Raw genomic sequence first — 26,195 nt, forward strand, 5'->3', positions numbered from 1 at the left:
GTGAAATACTTTTGAACATGTTTCCTGAGAACTGTCTTGAGCAGCTCGCTCAGCAGCTCACACACAATTGAAATATCTTAGACCTTGTAGCTGCAAAGAGGCCAAACTTTACCGACAATGTTGATATAGAAACAGGGATTAGCATTCATCATGGCAGTATAGCAACTACGGTTATGACAGTTAATAAATCAGTCGAGAAGGCTAGGAGTGAGTCTCTGCTAGATAGACCAGATAAGCGGTTATTAATATCACACTTAGGAAGTGAATTAGTGTCATTCTGTATCAAATACCCAACATGGGTTCAGAAAACTCAAATCAACAGAAACTGTCCTTTTTGACTCCATTACTGAAGCCTTGATTGCAGTAGATCAGAAAGAACATGTATCAGCAATGTTTCATAGCACAGAAAAGGATCATTAGGGCAATTGAAAATGCCACATCCCAAAATTCTTGCAAACCCATTTTTAAAGCACTTTATGGTGTTCCGAAAGGATAGGCTAAGCACGGTTGGCAGTGGCATGTTTGTTACTGTTACAGGTAGCTTATCTTGTCGTGAAATTGAAGTAGATAGTTCCTGTGAGTTAGTATTGGCAGAAGTCATTGTTGGCAACTGGAATAAAATAATAATTGGATCGTTTTTCTGAGCTCCCAATTCAGATGATACAATTGCTGAAAAGTTAAAAAAAAGATATGCATTTGATTTCAAACTCGTACCCGATTCAATACGATTACAGTTGGTGGTGACTTTAATTTTCTCTTGATATGTTGGTGAAAATACGTGTTTAATTCCAGAGGTAGACATAAAACATCATCCGAAATTGTGCAAAACGCATTCTCTGAAAATAATTTCGAGCAGTTTGTTCATGAGCTCACACAATTAGTAAATGGTTGTAAAAACACACTTGACCTCTTAGCAACAAATAATCCTGAGTTAATAACGAACATCAAAATGGATACAGGGGTTAGTGAACACGGTGTTGTCGTAGTGAGACTGAATATTGTAACCTCCAAATCCTCCAAAAATAAATGAAGAATGTGCCTATTCAAAAAAGCAGATAAAAATTCATTTGATGCCTTCCTGAGAGACAATCTCCACTACTTCCAAATTAATAATATAAGTGTAGACCAGATGTGGCTTGAATTCAAAGAAATAGTATCAGCAGCAATTGAGAGATTTATACCAAATAAATTAACAAACGACGGAGCTAATCCTCCTTGGTACACAAAACAGGTCAGAACACTGTTGCAGAAACAACGAAACAAACATGCCAAATTTAAACAGATGCATAATCCCCAAGATTGGTGATCTTTTACAAAAACTCGAAATTTAGCTTGGACTTCAGTGTGAGATGCTTATCATAGTTTCCACGACGAAACTTCGTCTCAAAACCAGGCAGAAAATTCAAAAAGATTCTGGTTGTATGTGAAGTATGTTAGTGGCAAGAAACAATCAGTGCCTTCTCTGCGCGATAACAATGGACATACTATTGAAGACAGTGCTGCCAAAGTGGAGTTACTAAACACAGCCTTCCGAAATGCCTTCAGAAAAGAGACCAAGTAAATATTCCAGAATTTGAATAAAAAACAGCTGCCAACATGAGTAATGGAGAAGTAAATATCCTCGGAGTAGTGAAGCAACTCAAATCACTTAATAAAAGCAAGTCTTCTGGTCCAGACTGTATACCAGTTAGGTTCCTTTCGGAGTATGCTGATTCATTAGCTCCATACTTAACAATCATATACAACCGTTCGCTCGACGAAACATCTGTACCCAAAGACTGGAAAGTTGCACAGGTCACACCAATATTCAAGAAAGGTAGTAGGAATAATCCACTAAATTACAGCCCATATTGTTAACGTTGATATGCAGCAGGATTTTAGAACATATATTGTGTTTGAACATTATGAATTACCTTGAAGAAAACGGTCTGTTGACACACAGTCAACATGGGTTTAGAAAACATTGTTCTTGTTGTGAAACACAATTAGCTCTTCATTCACATGAATGTTGAGTGCTATTGACAAGGGATTTCAGATCGATTCTGTTTTTCTGGCTTTCCAGAAGGCTTTTGACACTGTACCACACAAGCAGCTTGTAATGAAATTGCGTGCTTATGGAATATCGTCTCGGTTATGTGACTGGATTTGTGATTTCCTGTCAGAGAGGTCACAGTTCGTAGTAATTGATGGAAAGTCTTCGAGTAAGACAGAAGTGATTTCTCGCATTCCCCAAGGTAGTGTTATAGGCCCTTTGCTGTTCCTTAACTATATAAACAATTTGGGAGACAATCTGTCAGCCGCCTTAGCTTGTTTGCAGATGACGCTGTTGTTTATTGACTAGTAAAGTCATCAGAAGATCAAAACAAATTGCAAAACAATTTAGAGAAAATATCTGTATGGTGCGAAAATTGACAAATAACCCTAAATAATGAAAGGTGTGAGGTTATCCACATGAATGGTAAAAAGAATGCATTAAACTTTGGTTACACGATAAATCAGTCTAAGCTAAAGAATCTATTGATTGGAATGAACAATCTAATGAATACAGAATATGGATTGCGAGAAAAAATTGAAGAAAGATGGAAGTAATGAAAATAGCAGAAAAGAGAACACTGAGACACTTGATATCAGAGTAATAATTACAAAGCAGACAAAGCCAAGGAATTCTGCTATGTAGCAGGAAAATGACCCATGATAGACAGAGCAAGCAGGACATAAAAAGCAGACTAGCACTGGCAAAAAGTGGCATTCCTGGCCAAGAGAAGCCTGCAAGTGTCATTATCATAACATAGACTTTAATTTGAGGAAGAAATTTCTGAAAATGTATGTCTGGAGTACAGTATTGCATGGTAGTGAAATGTGGACTATATGAAAACTGGAACAGAAGAGAATTGAAACATTTAAGATGTGGTGCTAGAGAAGAATGTTGAAAATTACATGGACTGCTAAGCCAAGGAACGACAAGATTCTTCGCAGGATTAGTGAGGAAGGGAATAAATGGGAAAGGCAGATAAGAAGAAGGGACAGTATGGTAGGACATATGTTACAGAATCATGAAATAACTTCCATGGTATTAGAAGGAACTGTAGAGTGTAAAAACTGCAGAGAAAGACTTTGGAATACATCCAGCAAATAATTGGGGGCATAGGTTGCAGTTGTTGTTCGGAGATCAAAAGATTGGCACAGGAGAGAAGGTTATAGTGGGCTGCATCAAGCTAATCAGAAGCCTGATAACCTTCCCTCCCAAAAGGAGGAGGAGGAGAAGAAGAAGAAGAAGAAGAAGAAGAAGAACTACTACTACTTCACAGCAAACAATTTGTCTAGCCCTAGCATATTATGCAATTTCGAATAAGCAAAATGACCTGTTAGTACCTAAAAATAGACAAAGTTGGCCTTGCAGTAAAGGAAACAGTGTGTGTAAAATTCCCTGTGAGTCCAGTTGGATAACATGTTAAAATGGAGTGAAGACATAGATAAACTAATCGAAAAGCTCAATTTGGCATGTTTTCATAGTAGTATTCTTTCTCATTTCATTGAGCTAAAGAAAAAGGTGTCGGCATATTTTCACTCCTGTTTGTATTATGTAGTTATCTCTTGGAACAATGCACTTTCAGTAAATAAATTATTCGTTCAGCAGAAACTGTTGGTAAGAGCATTGAATACACTAGATTACTGTACAGCGTCTTTAAGAATTTTGAAACTCTATCACCCCAGTAAATTTACTCCGTACTAATATCTGTCACTGAAAATAGAAGTTAGTTTCAGCTGAAGTGTGATGGCAGTACAAGAGGAAAAATAATTTTCATAGCCTTTCTTCATTTTGCCTCCATGTTCAGTGTCTGGAGTGTCTTTTAGTGCAAGGTTCTTAAACTCTCTTCCAGCATATAGCAAAACATGGAGAATCTCTGCTAAGTCAAAAGAAATTATAAACATATGTCGGTAGCCACTTCTGCAATCTGATTATCTAGTTTTCTAAGACTGAAAATTCCTGACAGCTGCATGGCAGCATTTCTTATGAAGCTTCATGATTAGTTCTTAATTTGTTGTAAACAAGCCTGCACCTTGCAACCCTGAGGCAGGCTCTTACAAAGCAGTGAGGCTTATTAATATAAACAGGGCAAGGTGTTTTAAGACTAAGCTAAAATGGGTAGTATAGGATGTAGGTTTATGAAGAAAGAGATGTTAATGTGAAGTTCAGTTTATTCCATAGTAAATTTGTGTCAGTGTTTTAAAGTTACTTTCTTAAAAAATCTAGAACATCTCTAAAAACATGAGCTGCAGCTAACTAAGGAATGTAGAATGTAGTTTATTTGTCTCATAACATATAGTTAAAAATCAAAGATTTTTGTACTGGAGACACGTCAGATTACTTTAAAAAAATAAGATTATAATAATTAACATATTTAAGCAGGCATTTTGGAATTTTTAGGCATGAACAATTTAACAAGAACATTTACAACACGGTGATTTTGCAGCTTGCAATACAATTTATATTATATATTAACACTTTATTTTAATACATAATCTTTGTTGTTTCTTTTCTTTTCAAATTGCCAAACTGTCCTGCATGAATTCTTCAATTGAGTAATAACATTTTTCCACTAGTGTATTAAGTAACAATCTTTTTAGTGGGTCAAACTCCATATTAAACAGATTTGTGTTATTTAGTTTATTGTAAATTTTTAATCCCATGTACAGTGGTGTTAGAGCGTAAAGTTTTAAATTATGAGAGGGAAGTTTGAAACTGTCTGTGAAAAGTACTATAATTGAGGTTGAAATGAAAATTGTCAAGGGAGTTTTGATTTTTATATGTGAAAATAGAAATTTTGTAGATGTACAGAGAAGGAAAGGTTAGTATTTTTAATTTTTTAAATAATGGGCAACAAGATATTCTTTTATGGACTAAACAAATGTTTGTTATGACTCTCTTTTGAAGTGTACGTAATCTCAGGCTGTTCATAGAGTTTACCTAGAAAATTATTGTGTATTGAATTATAGTTTCAAAGTAGCTGTGGTAGACTATCTTCCTGGTGTCCATCAGGGTGGAACCAGATAAGACATACATCGGATAAGCTAGGCTGTTTAGTTTGTTTGCTAAGAAGTCTAAATGTGCCTTCCAATTTAAATTTTTGTCAAGATTTAGACCTAGAAGATCTCGTGTAAGAGGAAGAGGGAAATTCAGGTAATGGTCGGAGTAAGCCAAGATATGATATTGCTTGCATACTTAAAAAAATACTGTAGTATTTTAAGGAAAGTCATTGCAATGACCAGAAGTATGCATGTCTTGATAAATTAATAATGCAGATAACAAGATTGAAATTATGTGGGACACTGTCAAATGGGAGGTAGGACAGCCAGTCAGTGTACAAGATTCCATAACAATTAAATTAATGACAATGTTGTGACAGATAATTCACAAGTTGCAAGTACTTTTAACAGTCACTTTCTATATATAGCAGGAAACATAGGATTAAGTGGTTCAGTTGAAGGAACAAAAGAATATGTTAAAAGTATAATTCTACAAGACTTTAAGCAACTAGAAGTAGCACCGACACCCTTCAGTGAAAGTAAAGAATTACAAAAATACTGAGAAACAGAAGCTCATGTGGTGTTGAGGGAATCTGAAACAGAATTCTGAAAAGTTGTGCCAGCTTAATAAGTAATGTCCTTAGTAATAAATGCAATGCATCACTGATACAGGAAATTTTTCTAGATAGTTTAAGATATGCAATCAGTTCATGAGAAAGGTGGCAAGACATCATTTGCAGAATTGAGAAAAGTATTGTATTGAAGAGTCATCACAAACTTCAGTGGCAAGAGATTAGGTTCCAGAAGGGTTGCAATTGAGAATGCTATTTATACATTTACTCACCAAATAGTACAAGCCTTAAACAATGGTATATCGCCTGCTGGTATTTTTGTGATCTTTCCAAGGCATTTGGCCCAGTGGATAGCTGGATAGCCCGCCAAAACCTGAGCAGGATTGAAGCATGAAAACAGGAAGAAGATGTACTGTTAACTGTGAGAAAAAGAAGCAAAATAGAACCTTAAGCGGTCCAAGCTCAAGATGTGCAGCATCGAGCGTATTGCAAGAATCATGGCCTTGTGGTTATGGGTCACAGTGTTGGAATGCCAAGCCCGATTCAAAGTTCTAGTCTCTCATGTCCTGCCCCCCCCGCCCTCCCCCCCATTTGGTCTTTAAATATGTCTGCTTGTGTCGGTATATGTGTGGATGGATATGTGTGTGTGTGTGCAAGTGTATACCTGTCCTTTTTTCTCCTTAAGGTAAGTCTTTCCGCTCCCGGGATTGGAATGACTCCTTACCCTCTCCCTTAAAACCCACATCCTTCCGTCTTTCCCTCTCCTTCCCTCTTTCCTGACAAAGCAACCGTTGGTTGCGAAAGCTTGAATTTTGTGTGTATGTTTTGTGTTTGTTTGTGTGACTATCGACCTGCCAGCGCTTTTTATATAAACACAAACATACGCACAAAATTCTAGCTTTCGCAACCAACGGTTGCCTCGTCAGGAAAGAGGGAAGGAGAGGGAAAGACAAAAGGATTTGGGTTTTAATGGAGAGGGTAAGGAGTCATTCCAACCCGGGAGCGGAAAGACTTACCTTAGGGGGAAAAAAAGGACAGGTATACACTCGCACACACACACATATCCATCCGCATATACACAGACACAAGCAGACATTTGTAAAGGCAAAGAGTTTGGGCAGAGATGTCAGTCGGGGCGGATGTACAGAGGCAAAGATGATGTTGAAAGACAGGTGAGGTATGAGAGGCGGCAAATTGAAATTAGAAATTAGCGGAGATTGAGGCCTGGCGGATAGCGAGAAGAGAGGATATGCTGAAGGGCAAGTTCCCATCTCCGGAGTTCTGACAGGTTGGTGTTAGTGGGAAGTATCCAGATAACCCGGACGGTGTAGCACTGTGCCAAGATGTGCTGGCCGTGCACCAAGGCATGTTTAGCCACAGAGTGATCCTCATTACCAACAAACAGTCTGCCTGTGTCCATTCATGCGAATGGACAGTTTGTTGCTGGTCATTCCCACATAGAACGCTTCACAGTGTAGGCAGGTCAGTTGGTAAATCACGTGGGTGCTTTCACACGTGGCTCTGCCTTTGATTGTGTACACCTTCCGGGTTACAGGACTGGAATAGGTGGTGGTGGGAGGGTTCATGGGACAGGTTTTACACCGGGGGCGGTTACAGGGGTAGGAGCCAGAGGGTAGGGAAGGTGGTTCGGGGATTTCATAGGGATGAACTAAGAGGTTGCGAAGGTTAGGTGGACGGCGGAAAGACACTCTTGGTGGAGTGGGGCGGATTTCTAGATCTCATTTCAGGGCAGGATTTGAGGAAGTCGTATCCCTGCTGGAGAGCCACATTCAGAATCTGATCCAGTCCCGGAAAGTATCCTGTCCCAAGTGGGGCACTTTTGGGGTTCTTCTGTGGAAGGTTCCGGGTTTGAGGAGATGAGGAAGTGGCTCTGTTTATTTGCTTCTGTACCAGGTCGGGAGGGTAGTTACGGGATGCAAAAGCTGTTTTCAGGTTGTTGGTGTAATGGTTCAAGGATTCCGGACTGGAGCAGATTCGTTTGCCACGAAGACCTAGGCTGTAGGGAAGGGACCGTTTACTCCACCAAGAGTGTCTTTCCGCCGTCCACCTAACCTTCGCAACCTCTTAGTTCATCCCTATGAAATCCCCGAACCACCTTCCCTACCCTCTGGCTCCTACCCCTGTAACCGCCCCCGGTGTAAAACCTGTCCCATGCACCCTCCCACCACCACCTATTCCAGTCCTGTAACCCGGAAGGTGTACACAATCAAAGGCAGAGCCACGTGTGAAAGCACCCACGTGATTTACCAACTGACCTGCCTACACTGTGAAGTGTTCTATGTGGGAATGACCAGCAACAAACTGTCCATTTGCATGAATGGACACAGGCAGACAGTGTTTGTTGGTAATGAGGATCACCCTGTGGCTAAACATGCCTTGGTGCACGGCCAGCACATCTTGGCACAGTGTTACACCGTCCGGGTGATCTGGATACTTCCCACTAACACCAACCTGTCAGAACTCCGGAGATGGGAACTTGCCCTTCAGTATATCCTCTCTTCTCGTTATCCGTCAGGCCTCAACCTCCGCTAATTTCAAGTTGCCGCCACTCATACCTCACCTGTCTTTCAACAACATCTTTGCCTCTTTACTTCCACCTCGACTGACATCTCTGCCCAAACTCTTTGCCTTTACAAATGTCTGCTTGTGTCCGTGTTTGTGTGTGTATATATATATATATATATATATATATATATATATAGTTATAATAGAAGGAAACATTCCACGAAGGAAAAATATATCTAAAAACAAAGATGATGTGACTTACCAAATGAAAGTGCTGGCAGGTCGACAGACACACAAACGAACACAAACATACACACAAAATTCAAGCTTTCGCAACAAACTGTTGCCTCATCAGGAAAGAGGGAAGGAGAGGGAAAGACGAAAGGATGTGGGTTTTAAGGGAGAGGGTAAGGAGTCATTCCAGTCCCGGGAGCGGAAAGACTTACCTTAGGGGGAAAAAAGGACGCGTACACACTCGCACACACACACATATCCATCCACACATATACAGACACAAGCAGACATATTTAAAGACATATTTAAAGACAATATTTAAAGACAATTTAAATATGTCTGCTTGTGTCTGTATATGTGTGGATGGATATGTGTGTGTGTGCGAGTGTGTACGCGTCCTTTTTTCCCCCTAAGGTAAGTCTTTCCGCTCCCGGGACTGGAATGACTCCTTACCCTCTCCCTTAAAACCCACATCCTTTCGTCTTTCCCTCTCCTTCCCTCTTTCCTGATGAGGCAACAGTTTGTTGCGAAAGCTTGAATTTTGTGTGTATGTTTGTGTTCGTTTGTGTGTCTGTCGACCTGCCAGCACTTTCATTTGGTAAGTCACATCATCTTTGTTTTTAGATATATATATATATATATATATATATATATATATATATATATATATATATATATATATATATATATATATATATATACACACACACACACCCAAAGATGATGTAACTTACCATACGAAAGCGTTGGCATGTTGAGAGAGACACACACACACACACACACACACACACACACACACACACACACACACACACACACACACATCATTTGCCTTGACAAATGTTTATAAATGAAATGACGGGTTTACACACAGCTGGTTTGAATCATAATTGACAACCAGAATGCAAAAGATTGTGCTGAATAATACAATGTCAGAAATGTAGAAAATTTTAGTGATTGGAGGGAGAAAAAAAATCACAAACTGAGTCCCACAGGATTCAATTTTGGTTCAACTCCTATCCCTGATATATATGTGAATGACCTTTCACTTAACACTTGGTGTACAAAATTGGTACTTTTTGCTGACATTACTAGTGTTCTAATAACTCCCATTACAGAGAGAACAACAGAAGAGTTGATAAATGATATTTTCCAAAGAATTGTTAAGTGACTCTCAGAAAATGGGCTCTCCCTAAATTTTGAAAAGATGCACTACATTTAATTCTCTACAACGAATAGTCATAACATTTAGCACATGAGCAAGAATCAGTGAATAGGGTAGAATGTTCCAGATTTTTTGGTGTACATATTGATAACTTGAACTGGAAGAAGCATGTTACTGAGCTTCTCAGACAACGAAGTTCAGCTACTTTTTTTGCATATTTCCACTCGATAATGTCATACAGAATAATTTTCTGAGGTAACTCATCACTTAGAAAGAAAGTATTGATTGCAGAAAAGCAAACCGTAAGAATAATATGTGGTATTCACCAACAGACATCATGTTCTATCTCTTCAAGGAGATAGGCATTTTAACTGCACTGTCACAATTCATTAATTCGATGAGGAAGTTAGTAATAAATAATCCCTTGCAATTTGAGAAGAACAGTGATGTACATGCCTACAGCACTAGAGGGAAAAATGACCGTTTTTGCCTATTGTTAAAGCTGTTAGTTATTCAGAAAGGAGTTCAGTATGCACCAACAAAAATTTTTGATCATTATCGCCCAATAACATAAAATTTCTGACAGATAGTGAAGCAAGTTTTCAACAAATTCAAAACCATTTCTTCTGGACAACTCTGTGCATTCAACTGATAAATTAGTACTTAAGAACTGGTAGCCCCAAAAAAAAGTTGTTGCTTGAGTAGGATGAAAAATAATAATGTGTTCATTAATGTTAGTAAATGTATACAAATTCACATCCACACTCTGCAAACCACCACAAAGTGCACGCAGAGGATACGCCTTATTGTACCGGTTATTAAGGTTTCTTCCCGTTCCATTCACGTATGGAATGCGAGACGAATGATTGTTCGAATGCTTTTGTGTGTGTTGTAATTATTTTAATCTTATCTTCACAATACCTGTGTGAGTGACATATACAGGGTTGTAGTAAGTCCCTAGAGTCATCATTTAGAGCTGGTTCTTGATACTTTGCAGACTTTCTCGGGACAGTTTACGCCTGTCTTCAGCAGTCCACCAGTTCAGTTTCTTCAGTGTTTCTGTGACATTCTCTCCTGGGTCAGACAAACATGGGACAATTTGCACTTTCAGTATCCCCCTTTAGTCATATATGATATGGGTCCCATATACTTGAGCAATATTCTGAAATCCGTGACAAAAGTGATTTGTAAGCAGTGTCCTTTGTAGACTGATTGCACTTCCCCAGCTTTCTACCAGTAAACCAAAGTCCACCACCTGCTTCACCTACAACTGATGAGCCTATGTGATCATTTCATTTCATATCCCTACAAAACATTAACCCCCAGGTATTTGTATGAGTTGGCCAATTACAGCAGTTTTGACTCATTGGTATTATAGCATACTAAGGTTTTTTTTTTTTTTTTTTTTTTTTTTTTTTTCGTGTGTGTGTATGTGTGTGTGTGTGTGTGTGTGTGTGTGTGTGTGTGTGTGTGTGTGTGTGAAGTGTACACTTTTACATTTCAGAACATTTAAAGCAAGTTGTCAATCTATACACCACTTTGAAATCTTGTCAGGACCTGACTGAATCATTATGCAGTTTCTTATAGGCATTCATTATAGATAACTGCGACACCTGCAAAACATCTGAGGTTACTATTAATATTGTCCACAATGTTATTACTATACAAAATGAACAATAGGGGTCCCAACAAACTTCCCTGGGGCACACCCAGAGGGTGTGCATCCCCCCTGCCAGTAAGTCCTTAATCCAGTCACAAATTTCACTTGTTCAAATGGTCTAATTTTTTACAATAAACATAGGTTCAGTACCCTTCATCAAATGCTTTTTGGAAATGGAGAAATGCTACATCTACCTGACTACCTTGTTCCAAAACTTTGTGGCATGTGAGAAAAGTTCAAGTTAGGTTCCACATTATTAATGTTTTCAGAATGCGTGCTGTATGGCATTGAGGCTATTCTGTTAAAGATTCCTCATTATGTTAGAGCTCAGAATATGTACTAAGATTCTACAACAAATCAACATCAAAAATATGGGACAGTAGTCTTATGGATCATTTGTAATACCCTTCTTGTAGGCAGTTGTTATCTGAGCTTTCTTCCAACTACCTGGCACGATTTTCTGTTTGAGGGATCTACAATAGATTATACACTGAAGAGCCGAAGAACCTATTTCACCTGCCTAATATCATATAGGGCCCCTGTGAGTGCACAGAAGTGCAGCAACACGGCGTGGCAGGGATTTGACTAATGTCTGAAGTACTGCTGGAGGGAATTGATACCATGAATCCTGCAGGGGTGTCCATATATTCGTAAGAATACAAGGGGGTGGAGATTACTCCTGAACAGCATGTTGCAAGGCATCCCAGATATGCTCAATAATGTTCATGTCTGGGGAGTTTGTCAGTAAATGAAAGTCTTTAAACTCAGAAGAGTGTTCCTGGAGCCACTCTGTAGCAATTCTGGATGTGTGAGGTGTTGCACTGTCCTGCTGGAATTGCTCAAGTCTGCCGGAATGCATAATGGACATGATTGGTTGCAGGTGATCAGACAGGATGCTTACAGACATGTAACCTGTCAGAGTGTTATCTAGACATATAAGGGGTCCCATATCACTCCAACTGCACACATCCAAAACCATTACAGAGCCTCCACCACCTTGATGGTCCCCTGCTGGCATGCAGGGTCCATGGATTCATGAGGTTGTCTCCACACCCATACAAGTCGATCTGCTCGATACAATTTGAAACGAGATTCGTCCGACCAGGCAACATGTTTCCAGTCATCAACAGTCCAATGTCAGTTGTAGGGCTAAGGCGAGGCGTAAAGCTTTGTGTTGTGCAGTTATCAGGGATACACGAATGAGCCTTTGGCTACAAAAGCTTATATCGGTGATGTTTTGTTGAATGGTTAGCGCACTGACACTTGTTGATGGCTCAGCATTGAAATCTGAAACAATTTGCAGCAGGGTAGCATTTCTGTCACGTTGAGTGATTCTTCAGTTGTCATTGGTCCTGTTCTTGCAGAATCTTTTTCTGGCCGCAGCAATGTTGGTAGTTTTGATGTTTTACTGGATTCCTGATATTTATGGTACACTTGTGAAATGGCCGAACGGGAAAATCCCCACTTCATTGCTACCTTGGAAAAGTTGTGTCCCACTGCTCATGTGCCGACTGAACACCATGTTCAGACTCACTTAAATCTTGATAACCTGCCATTGTAGAGCAGTAACCGATCCAACAACTGCGCCAGACACTTGTAGTCTTACATAGGCATTGCCGACTGCAGTGCCGTATTCTACCTGTTTACATATCTTTATATTTGAATATGCATGCCTATAGCAGTTTCTTTGGTGCTTCAGTGTAGTTGGGACTAAGTCAGCTGCATATTCTATATAGAATCTGATAGGGATTTCATCGGGCCCTTGAGCTTTGTTCAATTTTAATGTTTTCAGCTGTTTTTCGACACCACTGACACTGACACTAATACTGATACACTCATCTTTTCAGTGGTATGAGGATTAAATTGGGGCAATTCTCCTGGGTCTTCCTTTGTAAAGTAACGTTTGAAAACTTAGTTAAGCATTTCACCCTTTACTTTGCTACCCTCAATTTCAATTCTTGTCTAGGGATCGGACACTTACTTTGGTGCCACTAACAACCCTTACGTACAACCAGAATTTCTTTGGGTTTTGTGAAATATCATTTGTCAATATTCTGGTACTGCAGCCACTGAAGACTTCATGCACACCCTCTTGACAGCCATACGTGTTTCATTCAGGGTCTCTCTGACTACAGTCCTATGCTTTGTTTTGCAGTTATTATGCAGTAGTCTCTCTTGGAGGGTCCATCCCATTATGAACTGTTCTACTGGGTACATATCTATTCAGTGTACGGTTAACTATTCTTTTTAACTTGGGCTATAGTTCCTCTACACACTCCTGCCCTGTGATTAAAGTATAGAGTTCCTCATTGACATATTACACTATTGGCATTTTATCATGTTTACTGAACTTACATACCTTTCCGCTTATTTTAGTTGCCCTTTGTACTTTGGTAATCTTTGTTGCCCCAACTGCGTCATGATCACTGATACCAGTTTTGATGTGGACATCCTTAAAGAAGTCAGTCTATTTGTTGACGTTAGATCTGTATTTCTATTGTGAGTGGGGTTTCAAACTATCTGTTCTAAGTAGTTTTCAGAGAGGGCTTTTAATAATGCTTCACTAACAAAACTAATTTTCCTGATTGACAATTGGATAATCAAAGCCTCACCGATGACTACAGTATGACAGAGGAACTTGGGTATGAGCGAACTGAGGTTTCCTCTAAAGTTTTCATTTATATTAGGAGATGAGTCTGCTGGGTGTTAGAAAGAGCCAGTTACTATATCATGCAAACTGACTTGTTGCACATCATTTGAATAAAAGAACAATCCAGATGATCTATGGAACATGTAGCTAACTCACTCTGTTGTTACAATTATAGGTAACTAGTTTCTTTGAGAAATACCATTGTGTTCATGTGACTATTAAGCTGACAGTCGGAGATAAACAGAAGTTATTCAATATTGCTGAGGACCCAGCAGCTTTTGACAAAGTATTAATTTTCCTACTAATGTACTAGGTTTGATTTGAGTGGCATAAGCACATATTGTATTAAGTAATGTAGTGAAAGTTATTTTTAGTGAACATAGATATTAATTTCTGAGAGCTATTTCTGTTTTGTTAATTTAACTTTACTCTTTCCTCATACCTGAAGGTTCTCCTTGTTGATGTGATCGTTGAAACATGATGGATGGGTGGACAAATCCATAAAATTACTGTACTTTGATTTTGCACTATGGATGAATTTGATTTCTTCATCTGTCTAAAAATAGTGATAAATAAATAATTGTGCAATGCTGGTGAACAGCTAGTTACATACACCTGTTTGTATCTGGATGATATATTTTGCCCATTGTAGAATTATGTCTTAAAAACTCATATTTGAGTGCATTATCAATGATGCAGATTATTTGTTACACGTACATGATATTTCACAGTTTCTTTTCTTGTTTTGCAGATGCCAGACAGCGAGTGTGCAGAAAAGCTACTTGAGATATTAAAAAATTATCAGATTTCGGCAATATGTGCTCGAGATCTGTACAAACTGTCAACTGACACTGTTATTTTTATTTATCAGGAATTACTTAAGCCTTTGGGAGTTGACATTCGAAATTTAAGGAAGCCACTGAAAAGTGAAACTCAGTTTCATTTGTCTCATTATGATACAGATTTTAGGTTCATTATGAAACTTTATTCAGCAATTGCCGTAATTTTGAAAGAAGCTTCTTCCTTTGAATTTGATCTGATGGATATTTTAAAGCCAGGTAATTGTGTAGAATTATTTATGACTGTAGATTTAAATTGTAGAAAGCCTTTAATATGAGGGTGTGCTGTAAAGTAATGGCTCTGAATTTTTTATGTGAAAACTCTTAAAAGCTTTTTAAATGAAGTAAATGCTGTTAACAGTCTACATCTTTAGTAGTAGTAGTAGTAGTAGTAGTAGTAGTAGTAGTAGTTGTTGTTGTTGTTGTTGTTGTTGTTGTTGTTGTTGTTGTTGTTGTTGCTGCTGCTGCTTTATTCATCCGTAGATCTCTTTTTACAGGGATATAGAACATGCCAAAGTATTTACAAGTTTAGACCAGTTTGAAATAAGCTAATTGTGCAAACATACATTTACAGACTTTTAGTTAGACAATCATTACATTTATTCCTAGTGTACAATACTTCTTTTTTTTTTTACAAACAACTTATTAAGTAATGTAATGCCACACTGTTCTCTCATATCTCACTATCAGTCACTGCACACACTATACACACATTGTTCCATAACACTTCACTCATTACACACAAACACACACACACACACACACTGGTGATCTCTGGGTCATTTTCTCTACCGCAACTTCCCATTTGCTATCCTAAAAAACTGAGTCGGCATCCCTCTATAATGAGTGAGATGTTGAACTCAGAAAGAAGAAGAGGTGTTAGTATTGTGCTTTGCATAGCTTGGATAATAATAATAATAATAATAATAATAATAATAATAATAGTAATAATTATTATTATTATTCATGTCTACATATTTATTTCTCAAAATAGTCACCCTGATGACAAACATATTTCTCCCAATGAGAGACCAGTTTATTGATACTGTCACTGTAGAATGTTTGACTTTGATGATGGAGCTACATTTGCTTGCACCACTTCATCACTATCAAAATGAAGTCCTTAGATGTGTTCTTTCAGTTTTGGAAACAGATAAAAATTGGATGGGGCCAAGTCAGGACTGTATGGAGGATGAATGCTAACAGTGAACCCAATGTGTCAGGTTATCACAGATATAACAGTGCTCAAGTGTGGTCTGGCATTGTAATGCTGAAGAAGAGGGTGTTCCATGTGTGGACGAACTCTTTGAATTCGTATTTTCAATTACAGCACACTATTGCCCACTCACCAGTACAGTTATGTTAGACACCACGATGTTGTGCACTACAGTTAGGGCCCCTCTCGTGGCAGAGGGTTGCAACTTGCATCAGAAAAGTGGGAAAGTTGACCAAGTAATATGGATGACATGGAATACCTCAACTGACACTGGAAACAATAAAAAATTTGAAGGCACACCCTCATAATAGCTCATTTAATGTCTTATGGAGGTACCTTACAGTGACTGCTTCTGCCTGTTAATGTGTAGCTTGACTTGTTTCACACCCTTAGAGCTTCACCGTCTGTGCCCATCTCTCTCTCTCTCTCTCTCTCTCTCTCTCTCTATCTCTCTATCTCTCTCACTCAGCCCCCCCCCCCCCTTTGCTCTCCGCTCTCACAGACATAAATGCCAGCATGTCTATGTCTCTGTAGATGTCACCAATGACACTAGGTGCTCAACTTAGAGGCAACCTCCTCAAATACTCAATGGTGCTACGAGAGAGGCTTAGACTATATGCTGGCACTGGGTTGCATCCTATCCCTTTGTTTGGTGCCATACTAACCCTCAACAATGGAACACTGCAATATTGTGCATCATTATTTATTTGAAAGATGTAAGTGAACATTTGACACTTCGTTGCGTATCAGAAGAAAGCATCAGTGAACCACTTCCCCTAGAACTTTTCCCATGCATTATGGGTCTGCTGATCTGTTTTGAGTACTTCTTGGCTGAATTTGAACAGATTTCAACTTTTTTAAAAAATGTATACATCTTGTACTGTTGGCACATATACATCTACAGACATAATCTGCATCCATGACAGAGGGTGCCACATGTTAGGATTTTTTTTCCATTCAATTCATGTATGGAGCAAGAGAAGAATGCCTGCTTAAAAATCTCTAATTGTTGTTCCTGAAACATTGCAAGTAAGCTTTCGCACAATTTTTGGCATCTGTTTTCTAAGTCAGTCAGCATTTTCGTGATGCCCTCCTGTGAGTCAAACAAACCTATGACCATTTTTGCTGCCCTTCTCACTATATGTTCAATACCCTGTTTTAGTCCTAGTTGGTAATGGTCCCACATATTTTAGCAATACACTAAGAAGAAATGCACAAGTGTGTCATGAACAGCTTCCTCTGTAGGCCAAGCTGGCAACATATTTCTCAGTATCTTAATCAGTGAACCAAAGTCTACCAACTGTATTACCTAAGATTGTGTCTATGTTATCATTTACAGTGAATTGCACAGTATAGATGTATGTGTAAAAAAGGATTCCATTTGATCCCCAGAAACTGTTCCATCCAGGCATTTGTATAAGTTGACTGATACCAACTGTGACTTGATGATGATGTATCCGTAGAATAACAGTTTTCTGCATTTTTGCATTTCCGAACCTTTAAAGCAAGCTGGCAATCCATGCATCTTTGAAATGTTATCAAGATCTCCCCAGATGTATGTCCCTACCTGGGGATGCTGCCTTAGCGTAGGCACCACGTAGGAGGGTTCGTGTGCCTCAGTGACACTGAAGGCTATGCCAGCAGTAACATAGCTACTGGCAGGGTTAACAATGTTGGACAGGCCTCAGTGGAGGGACCTGACAGTGTGTCCCACAACTGGGGGAAGGGTGGGCTATGTTCTTTCCAGGGAGCCCCGCAAGGAATGGCTGGGTACGGGTGCAGTGGTCCCGGGTTTCCAGAGCTGGGGACTGGCCATCACCACCAGAGCTCTTGTACTGTAAACTCTGGGCATATTCAGAGATCACTGTTAGATGCAGTGGTGGAGCATGTGTGTTTCGAAGAACAGAGGTCTTGGCTTCACTGCTTGGACCATGAAGAAGGTACATCTCTGCAAAAAGAAAAAAAAAAGAAGAAAGAAAAGCCTCAACCTGAAGGTGTGTTAGATGCTGACGGGGTGAATGGCTGTTGAGGTAAAACAGTCACTAGAGGGCATCCTCTCGGGCACCTGCCAGGCCCCAGTTTAAGGCTTCCTCAGGCACATGGGACTCTTGTGTGGATTGACATTTGTTTCCCTAGTTGCTCATGGGACCCCTATGAAACAGCTTAAATTAAAATGTCCTCCAGATGACATGGATTTACTGTGAGGTAGTGCTTCTGCCCATTCAACAGAGAGTGCTCTGTTGGTCAGTCCTGCCATGTAATAGTCTCAGAATTACACTAACAGACTGAAATGGTTCCTCTCATCACTTTCCGGATGTGCAGTCTTTTCTTTATCTGTACTCCATAGCCTGTGTTGTATTGCAAGAATCTCATGTTGATACTGATTTGCCAACTCTTCGTGGTTTCCAAACTTCTGCTGGAAGTGGATTGGTCTTTTGCAAGCCTCTGGTGGTATCTGTACATTTGTCTGCACGGACATTGTTAGTTCCTGGCTTCCTATTCATTCCGCACTGCAGTAATGATATGGAATCTTCATCTCCCCTGACTGGCCTTGTATGCTTCCTACTCTTCTTGCCCTCCTTTGACAGCTGCCTCCCTCCTTCTTCTCTGGGATTTTAATGCCGATAACGCTCATTAGGGTAGTACTGCGAGCCCTGATTGGGGCAGAATTAGTGAAGGCCAGCTGGCAGGGCTTGATCTCTGCCTCCTCAACACCGGAGCTCCCACATGCTTTAGTGTGGCACACAGCACTTTTTCAGCCATTGCTCTTTCCATCTACAGCCCTAGATTCCTTCACTCCATTCAATGGGGAGTTCATGACAATTTGTGCAATTATGATCATTTTCCAGTTGTCTTATAATAATCACTCACCTGGCCTGGTGGGCCTTTGCTGATTTGGATTACAAACAAAAAACAAACAAACACGGTCTGAAATGTCCTTGAAAGGCCCAATGGTACTGACCAGCCGCCGTGTCATCTTCAGCCCTAAGGCATCACTGGATGCGGACACAGAGGGGCATGTGGTCAGCACACCACTCTTCCTGCTGTTGTAAGTTTTTGTGACTAGTGCTGCTACTTCTCAATCAAGTAGCCCTTCCATTGGCCTCACAATGGCTGAGTGCACCCCGCTTGCCAACAGCACTCTGCAGACCCAGATGGTGACACATCCAAGTGCTAGCCAAGCCTGGCAGCACTTAACTTGGGCGATCTGATTGGGAACTGGTGTTACCACTGCAGCACTAATGCGGATTAGGACGCCTTTTCCTTGACTGCCATCCCACCACTCCACCCCGTGACAGAATTGACGAGTCTATATGGAGTTTGATCGATTCCATCCTTTCGGCATCTGCTATGGCGATTAGTTCTTGCTCAGGTTCTTCCTGACAGAAGATGGTCCATTGGCGGACACCTGAAATTGCTGAGGCTATTAAAGTATGCCATCGTGTCCTACAATGCTGCAAATGGCATCCATGCTTTGACCAACTCCTGGCTTTCAAACTGCTTCTGGCCCTGGCCTGTTCCCATATTAAATGCCAGAAACAGATGTGTTGGGAATGATATGTCACTGCCGTAGGGTCACATACTCCGTCTTTGCAGGTATGGGCAAAGATCATGTTTTGGGACTGGTCTTTGATGCCCAGTTGTTATGGCTTCCCCATCTTCGTCACCTAAAGAAAATATGTTGGTCGCACATCAATGCTCTTCGATGCCTCAGCAGCACTAGCTGTGGCATGGACCACTCTACACTGGTACACCTCTACACAGCATTGGTCCAGTCTCATCTAGAATATGTGAGTCACACATATGGCTCGGCATCACCTTCAGTGTTACAGATACTGGACCTAATATACCATTGTGGGGTACAACTGGCAACTGGTGCCTTTTGGGCTAGTCCCATGATAAGCCTCCTAACAGAGTCTGGATTCCACAGTGTGGGTTCTGTGCCAACAACAGTGATTGCTTGTGCATTACACATCCACTGCTCTCTGGAGCACCCATCTCTTCTTTCTGGATTTGGAGATCCACCTCACCCCCATGGCGGCCAAGGTCTGGGGTTACCATCACCATCACCATCTGCATCAGAGACCATTTTTCTGAACTCCACCTTTCCCCTTTACAACCTCTTCTCCATGCCTGCTCGTGAATACCACCATTTTGTATTTCTCACCCACAGCTCTGTCTGGACCTATCACATGGTCCAAAAGACGTGATTCACCCTGAGTCTCGTTGCTGCCAATTCTTCTCCATTCTTGGCATGTTTTGGGGTTAAGAATTAGTCTATACTGATGGGTTGATGAGTGCTGGTTATGATGACTTTGCTTATGTTCACACAGAATGTAATGAACTCTACTGCTTTCCATATGGCTGCAGTGTTGTCCCTATAGAGTTGGTAGCTATCTCTTGTGCTCTTGCTTCCTGCAATGATATGTCCTTTAGCTGTAGTGACTCTTTGCACAGTTACAAGCTCTTGACCAGTGTTACCCTTGCCTTCCCTTGGCCATAGTATCCAGGATTCCAGTGGTTCAGATCACATTGGGATCCTATAGAAAGAATTCCTGACAGGCTGGTCAAATTGGCTACCAGCAAGCCACATCTTGAGATCAATATACTGAAATCGAACCTTTGATCAGTATTCCGCCATCAAGTTCCAAGGATGTGGAATACGGAATGGCATACTCTGACTTTGCTGAACAAAGTACAGGCAATAAGGGAAGACCACGAATTTGTGGGGGTCCTCGCAAGGACTCCATCATCCGTATTGACCATACTTGGCTGATTCATGACTATCTCCTTCATCGTGAGGATCCATCCCATTGTTGCTGTGGTGCCCATTTGGTGGTGGTCCACATTTTACTGGACTCCTAACCTAGCCACCCTGCAGCAAACACTTACTCTTTATGACTCGCTATACCTGGTGTTGGCAGATGATGCCTCAATTGCTGACCTGGTTTTACTGTTTATTCATTGCCATTCACTCTGAGAGAGGGCAACTCAGCCTTGTTGGCCCATTGAGGGTTTGGGAGGACGCCCTATTGCCTCCTCTATCCCGACTGGGTAGCAGTTGTCTGGGGTCGGTTGTGTATTCTGTTTGACTTGGTGATCTTCCTTTGTTTTCCTGTGTTTCTGGTGCCATGTCCATGTCACAAGTCTTTCATGTGTATTGTTGGCTGGGGTGCCTCTGGTAAGTGGGAACGTTACCCACCTTTCTTCCTCCCCCCCCCCCCCCCCCCTTTTCTTCTTCCTTTCTCTAGACTTTGTTGACCTACAATAGACCTTGGGCTTTTTGTCTGTGGGTTTCATGCAACTAGACTGGTCTTCAACGTGTAGTTTTGTTAACTTGCCTGTTCCATGTAGGACGACGGTTCAATCCCGCGTCCGGCCATCCTGATTTAGGTTTTCCGTGATTTCCCTAAATCACTCCAGGCAAATGCCGGGATGGTTCCTCTGAAAGGGCACGGCCGTCTTCCTTCCCCATCCCTCCCTCATCCGATGAGACTGATGACCACGCTGTCTGGTCTCCTTCCCCAAACCAACCAACCAACCAACCAACCAACCAACCTGTTCCATGTAGTATGGACAGATGACTTCTTACTTTGGTTCCTTTTTATCATTAAACCAACCAACCAACCATCGCTGTGTCATTGAGACAAACCCGTGTTCCATGTGTTCCCTAGGACTGTGGAGATGACGATGCTCTCCTCTTCTTCTCTTGTAATGAGATGATCTAAAATCTCCCAGTCTCCATGTGAGAAACGGAATCGACTCTGCCCATGGCCAGATACTTTTCCAAGGCCTGATCAGATTCATTATGCAATGCTCTGTCATCTGTGCCCTGAAACCAAAGGCCACCTTCTATCTTGTTTCAATCAGATCTGGTTTGGTGGACAGTACCCCATGACTTGGAAGGAGGCAATATTAATTCCATTATGGAAACGAGGCAAGGAACTTATGACCCCAACAGCAACCAGAATGTAGCCCTTCTCTTGGAAAGCATGGCCAACTGCCGCCTTATCTGGCTCCACGAATCCAGAGGTCACTTGTGCTGCTTCCAGGCAGGTTTGAGGCACTACCATTCTGCTCTTGATAGCTTAATTCTACTGGAGAGAGTGGTAAAGGATGCTTTCTTACACTGAAGCCACTTAATTGGTTTGTTATTTGACCTCAAAAAAAAGCATACGACATGATTTGTAGGTACAGCATTGTTCACAAACTTCATGAATGGGGACTATGTGGAAGTATCCCACTTCTTATCCAATCCTTCCTTGAGGACTGGTGCTTTTGATATCATGTTGGTGAGGCCTTGTCTAATTGCTGCATTCAGGAGAAAGGAGTCCCTTGAGACAGTGTACTCAGTGTCACATTGTTTGCAGTCACTATCAATGGCATCACATCCACAGTCAGGAGCCCTGTTAAATTATCTTTGTTTGTGGATGACTTTGTAGCTTTTTACTCTTCCTCTGATCTTACAGTGACAATGAGGTGACTGCAGCTATCCATCAGGAGGGTGGAAGCTTGGACCAATGAAATTGGATTTCTGTTCTCATCAAAGCTTTATTGTTGTTTATACAGATGGATTCCAACAAATGATTGCCCTCTGTTGTTCAGCTGTTTTCCCTGATAGGGTTTTCAAAATTTGCCTCCCAAAACAATTCACAAATTAAGATGCGGAGTTGTGCGGCGTTGTGATGACTCGGAGTGGATTCATAGGCATCACAGTGAAAGCTTTCTTGTTTGTTCTGACTCAGTGCATCACAAGTCGTGCATCAAATGTGTAACAGAGAGCAGTTGATTCAGCTCATCCACGACTTTACGGAGATACCAACTCTGTGGCAAAGAGGTGATCTTTTACTGGGTATCTGGACACTTGGGATAGAGGGAAATGACATACCAATAGAGCTGCCAAAGAAGCATGGCGGAATGGTGTTGTACATCAACATGCCGTTCCCTTGCACACTGTGATCTCATTATGTGACTATGAACCTTGTGTCAATGGGAAGCTGAACAGTTGGAGGTGATTGAAAACACTGTGGTCACTCACATTGACCACACGGGCATGGCAGACTTCATGCCCATCGCTCTGATGGAAGCAAGTGTTGCTCACCATACTGTGCGTAGGAAACAGCCCTTAAACACATGGTTTCCTCATCGACCAGGAAGATCCACTGCTCCGTGAAGTTTGTAGTGTGCCATTTTCGGTTCAGTATGTTTTGGCTAAGTTTGTCTTATATACGGACATCAGGGCATACCTCAGTATGTCTGAAGAACAGTCTACCATCTTTGCCAATACTGGTACTGTTGGGCCTCATTCCTAAAGTGTTGGGGAGGGGAAGTAGGCTTTAATGACATGCTGACCTTTTTGAAGGTTGCTTATGACCATGCTGTTGAGCGCCCCACATCCAAAATCTTGATCATGATCATCATCATCTCTGGATATAGGTGAAGATTTTTTCAGACAGTACTTAACCCTTTAGGTGCATGATTTTTCACAGCAATGGACAATTTTTAGTGGTCACTTCTCTGGGATTTTCAGTTCGTCATGAGGCTGCAAATATATGCAGAACACGCCACCACAATGGGGAGTGCCCACTGCAGTGGACTGTGTGCATTTGCAGCCTCAGGATTGATTGAAAATACCAAGAAAGCGACTGTTAACCGCTGTCCACTGGAGTGGATGCTATCAAACAATGGAAAATCCAGGATGGAATGTAACATTTTTGAAAAGGAAAGTTGCTAGCCACCACATAGCTGAGATGCTGAGTTGCAGATAGGCACAACAAAAAGACTCTCACAATTAAAGCTTTCGGCCGTTAAGGCCTTTGTCAACAATAGACGACATGCACATGCACACACAAACGCAACTCGCAAACACAACTGCAGTCTCAGGCAACTGAAACCACACTACTAGCAGCAGCACCAGTCCATGGTGGAAGTGGTGACTGTGTGGGGGTAAGGAGAAGGCTGGCGCAGGGAGTGGGAGGGATAGTATGGTGGGTGTGGTGGACAGTGAAATGCTGCAGGTTAGACAGTGGGCAGGGGAGAGATGGGGAGGGGGAGGGGGGGGGGGAGGGGAGGAAAGTAGAAGAAAAGGAGAGAAATAAAAAGACTGGGTGTGATGGAATGACGGCTGTATAGTGCTGGAATGGGAACAGGGAAGGGGCTGGATGGGTGAGGACAGTGGCTAACGAAGGTTGAGGCCAGGAGGATTATGGGAATGTAGGATGTATTGCAGGGAAATTTCCCACCTGTGCAATTCAGAAAAGCTTATGTTGATGGGAAGGATCTGAGTGGCACAGGCTGTGAAGCAGTCATTGAAATGAAGAATATCATGTTTGGTAGTGTGTTCACCAATAGGGTGAATCCACTTCTTTCTTGGCCACCCTTTGTTGGTGGCCATTCATGCAGACAGACAGCTTGTTGGTTGTCATGCCTACATAGAATGCAGCACAATGGTTGCATCTTAGCTTGTAGTTTACATGACAGGTTTCACAGGTAGCCCTGCCTTTGATGGGACAGGTGATGTTAGTTACCGGACTGAAGTAGGTGGTGGTGGGAGATGGAGGTCTTGCATCTAGATATATTACAGGGGTATGAGCCATGAGGGGTGGGATTGGGAGCAGGGGTTGTGTAAGAATGGACGAGTATAATGTGTAGGTTCAGTGGATGGTGGAATAACACTGTGGGAGGGGTGTGAAGGATAGTGGGCAGGACATTTCTCATTTCAGGTGCAACAAGAGGTAATCGTAACCCTGGCAGAGAATGTAATTCAGTTGCTCCAGTCCTGGGTAGTACTGAGTTAAGACGGAAATTCTCCCCTGTGGCCAGACAGTGGGACTTTGGGAGGTGGTTGGAGATTGGAAGAATAAGGCACAGGAGATCTGTTTTTGTACAAGGTTGGGTGGCTAATTACAGTCAGTGAAAGCTTCAGTGAGCCCCTCAGCATGTTTCAAGAGGGGCTGCTCGTCACTGCAGATGCGACGACCATGGATGGCTAGTGACCGGACTGTATGGAAGGGACTTCTTGGTATGGAACGGGTGGCAGAGTTTATTAAATGATTTAGTTCCAAACAATTTTCCACTATATCTGATTTGGAAGTCTGTTTGAGTCTGGTGTGGCGTTTGTACTCCTTTCACTTGATGTCAACGGTCCTGGTGGTCTGGCTGATGTGATGTGAGACATCACATTGACATGGTATGTGGTAAATGCCCGTTTTATGTAGGCCAGGATCATCCTTTATACTCCATAATGGAAATTTAACCTTGCTTGTTGGGCAGAAAGCACTGTTTACATTACATATGAGAAGAATTCTGTTGAGTTTTGGCAGATATTGGTCTGGCATCTGACATCACACATGCTTACAACAGCGTAGCAAATTGACAAGTGCATTTGGTCATCTTATGGAATTTAACAACACAGAAATTCTTGCGTGCACTTCCATCTCTTGGGATAGTGTTGTTAAGAAAGCTGTTGAAATTAAGTTAGCAAGTAAACTTATAAATAGAGATGGGGCTTTTTGTTTATATTCTGTATGGAATCCTGCTCTCTGGCTTGCAAATAAACAGTTTATGCTGCCTCACCCGTTGATTATTAATTTCACTATTGATAACTTGTGATGTCTGCCATCTTTTCGCTTGCACAGCGCCTTACTTGCTGCAGTTATGCCTTGAAAACGACAGGGAGTGCTTCTGTCTAAATATCGGTGGTTGTTGATGTCTCCTGGCCCCATTCCCGTGAGTTATTTGAACATAAAAGAAGAAAATTTCAAAGTCCACTTTTACTAATTGTATTTGACTTGGAGGTCATTTACATTTAATGTTGAAACCTATCAAGAGGCTAGAAGGTCCCGGTTGTCTTTTAAGAGAAAATTAGTTGAAGTATAATTTTTATGCATTAGAACAGTCATAGAAAGAAAAACAGCAAAATATTTTGTGCAATTAGTGTCCAACAGCTTGTAGATATTTGGAAAAAGAATCATATTTCAGAACCACCAACCTCTGCTGATGAAGAATTATTTAGCTACAGTTTTCGATCATATCATAAAGTATAACGAAATTATTTACAGCAGCCTGTATGGCAGTGCTCTTAATGTGGCATCATATGAAGTAAAAGCCCTCCTGCATCACTTCTTTAAACAGTAAAAGACAGTATACAGTCAACATTAAAATGCCTTTTATTATAGTTAACAACCATAGACTGTGATCAGATTCCCATTCTTCTATGAGGAGCATACTCTATATGCTGAGCTATGACAGTGATACAAATGGTACCACAAGGAGATTAATGAACTACAGCAGTGTTCCAAATTC

At 41.1% G+C, this 26,195-nt stretch overlaps 1 protein-coding gene across 3 annotated transcripts in view; it reads left to right on the top strand.

Annotated features, from left to right (window-relative positions):
• LOC126163190 (uncharacterized) overlaps nucleotides 1–26,195 on the top strand; it is a 94,710-nt gene that overhangs the window by 11,835 nt on the left and 56,680 nt on the right. For all 3 annotated transcript variants that reach the window (XM_049920153.1, XM_049920146.1, XM_049920157.1), the window contains exon 2: nucleotides 14,587–14,893. In XM_049920153.1, coding sequence (XP_049776110.1) covers nucleotides 14,587–14,893 — 307 coding nt within the window. The remainder of the gene's footprint in view (nucleotides 1–14,586; nucleotides 14,894–26,195) is intronic.

This window comes from Schistocerca cancellata, chromosome 1 (genome assembly GCF_023864275.1).
Source record: "Schistocerca cancellata isolate TAMUIC-IGC-003103 chromosome 1, iqSchCanc2.1, whole genome shotgun sequence".
In the NCBI taxonomy this organism is placed as follows: domain Eukaryota; kingdom Metazoa; phylum Arthropoda; class Insecta; order Orthoptera; family Acrididae; genus Schistocerca; species Schistocerca cancellata.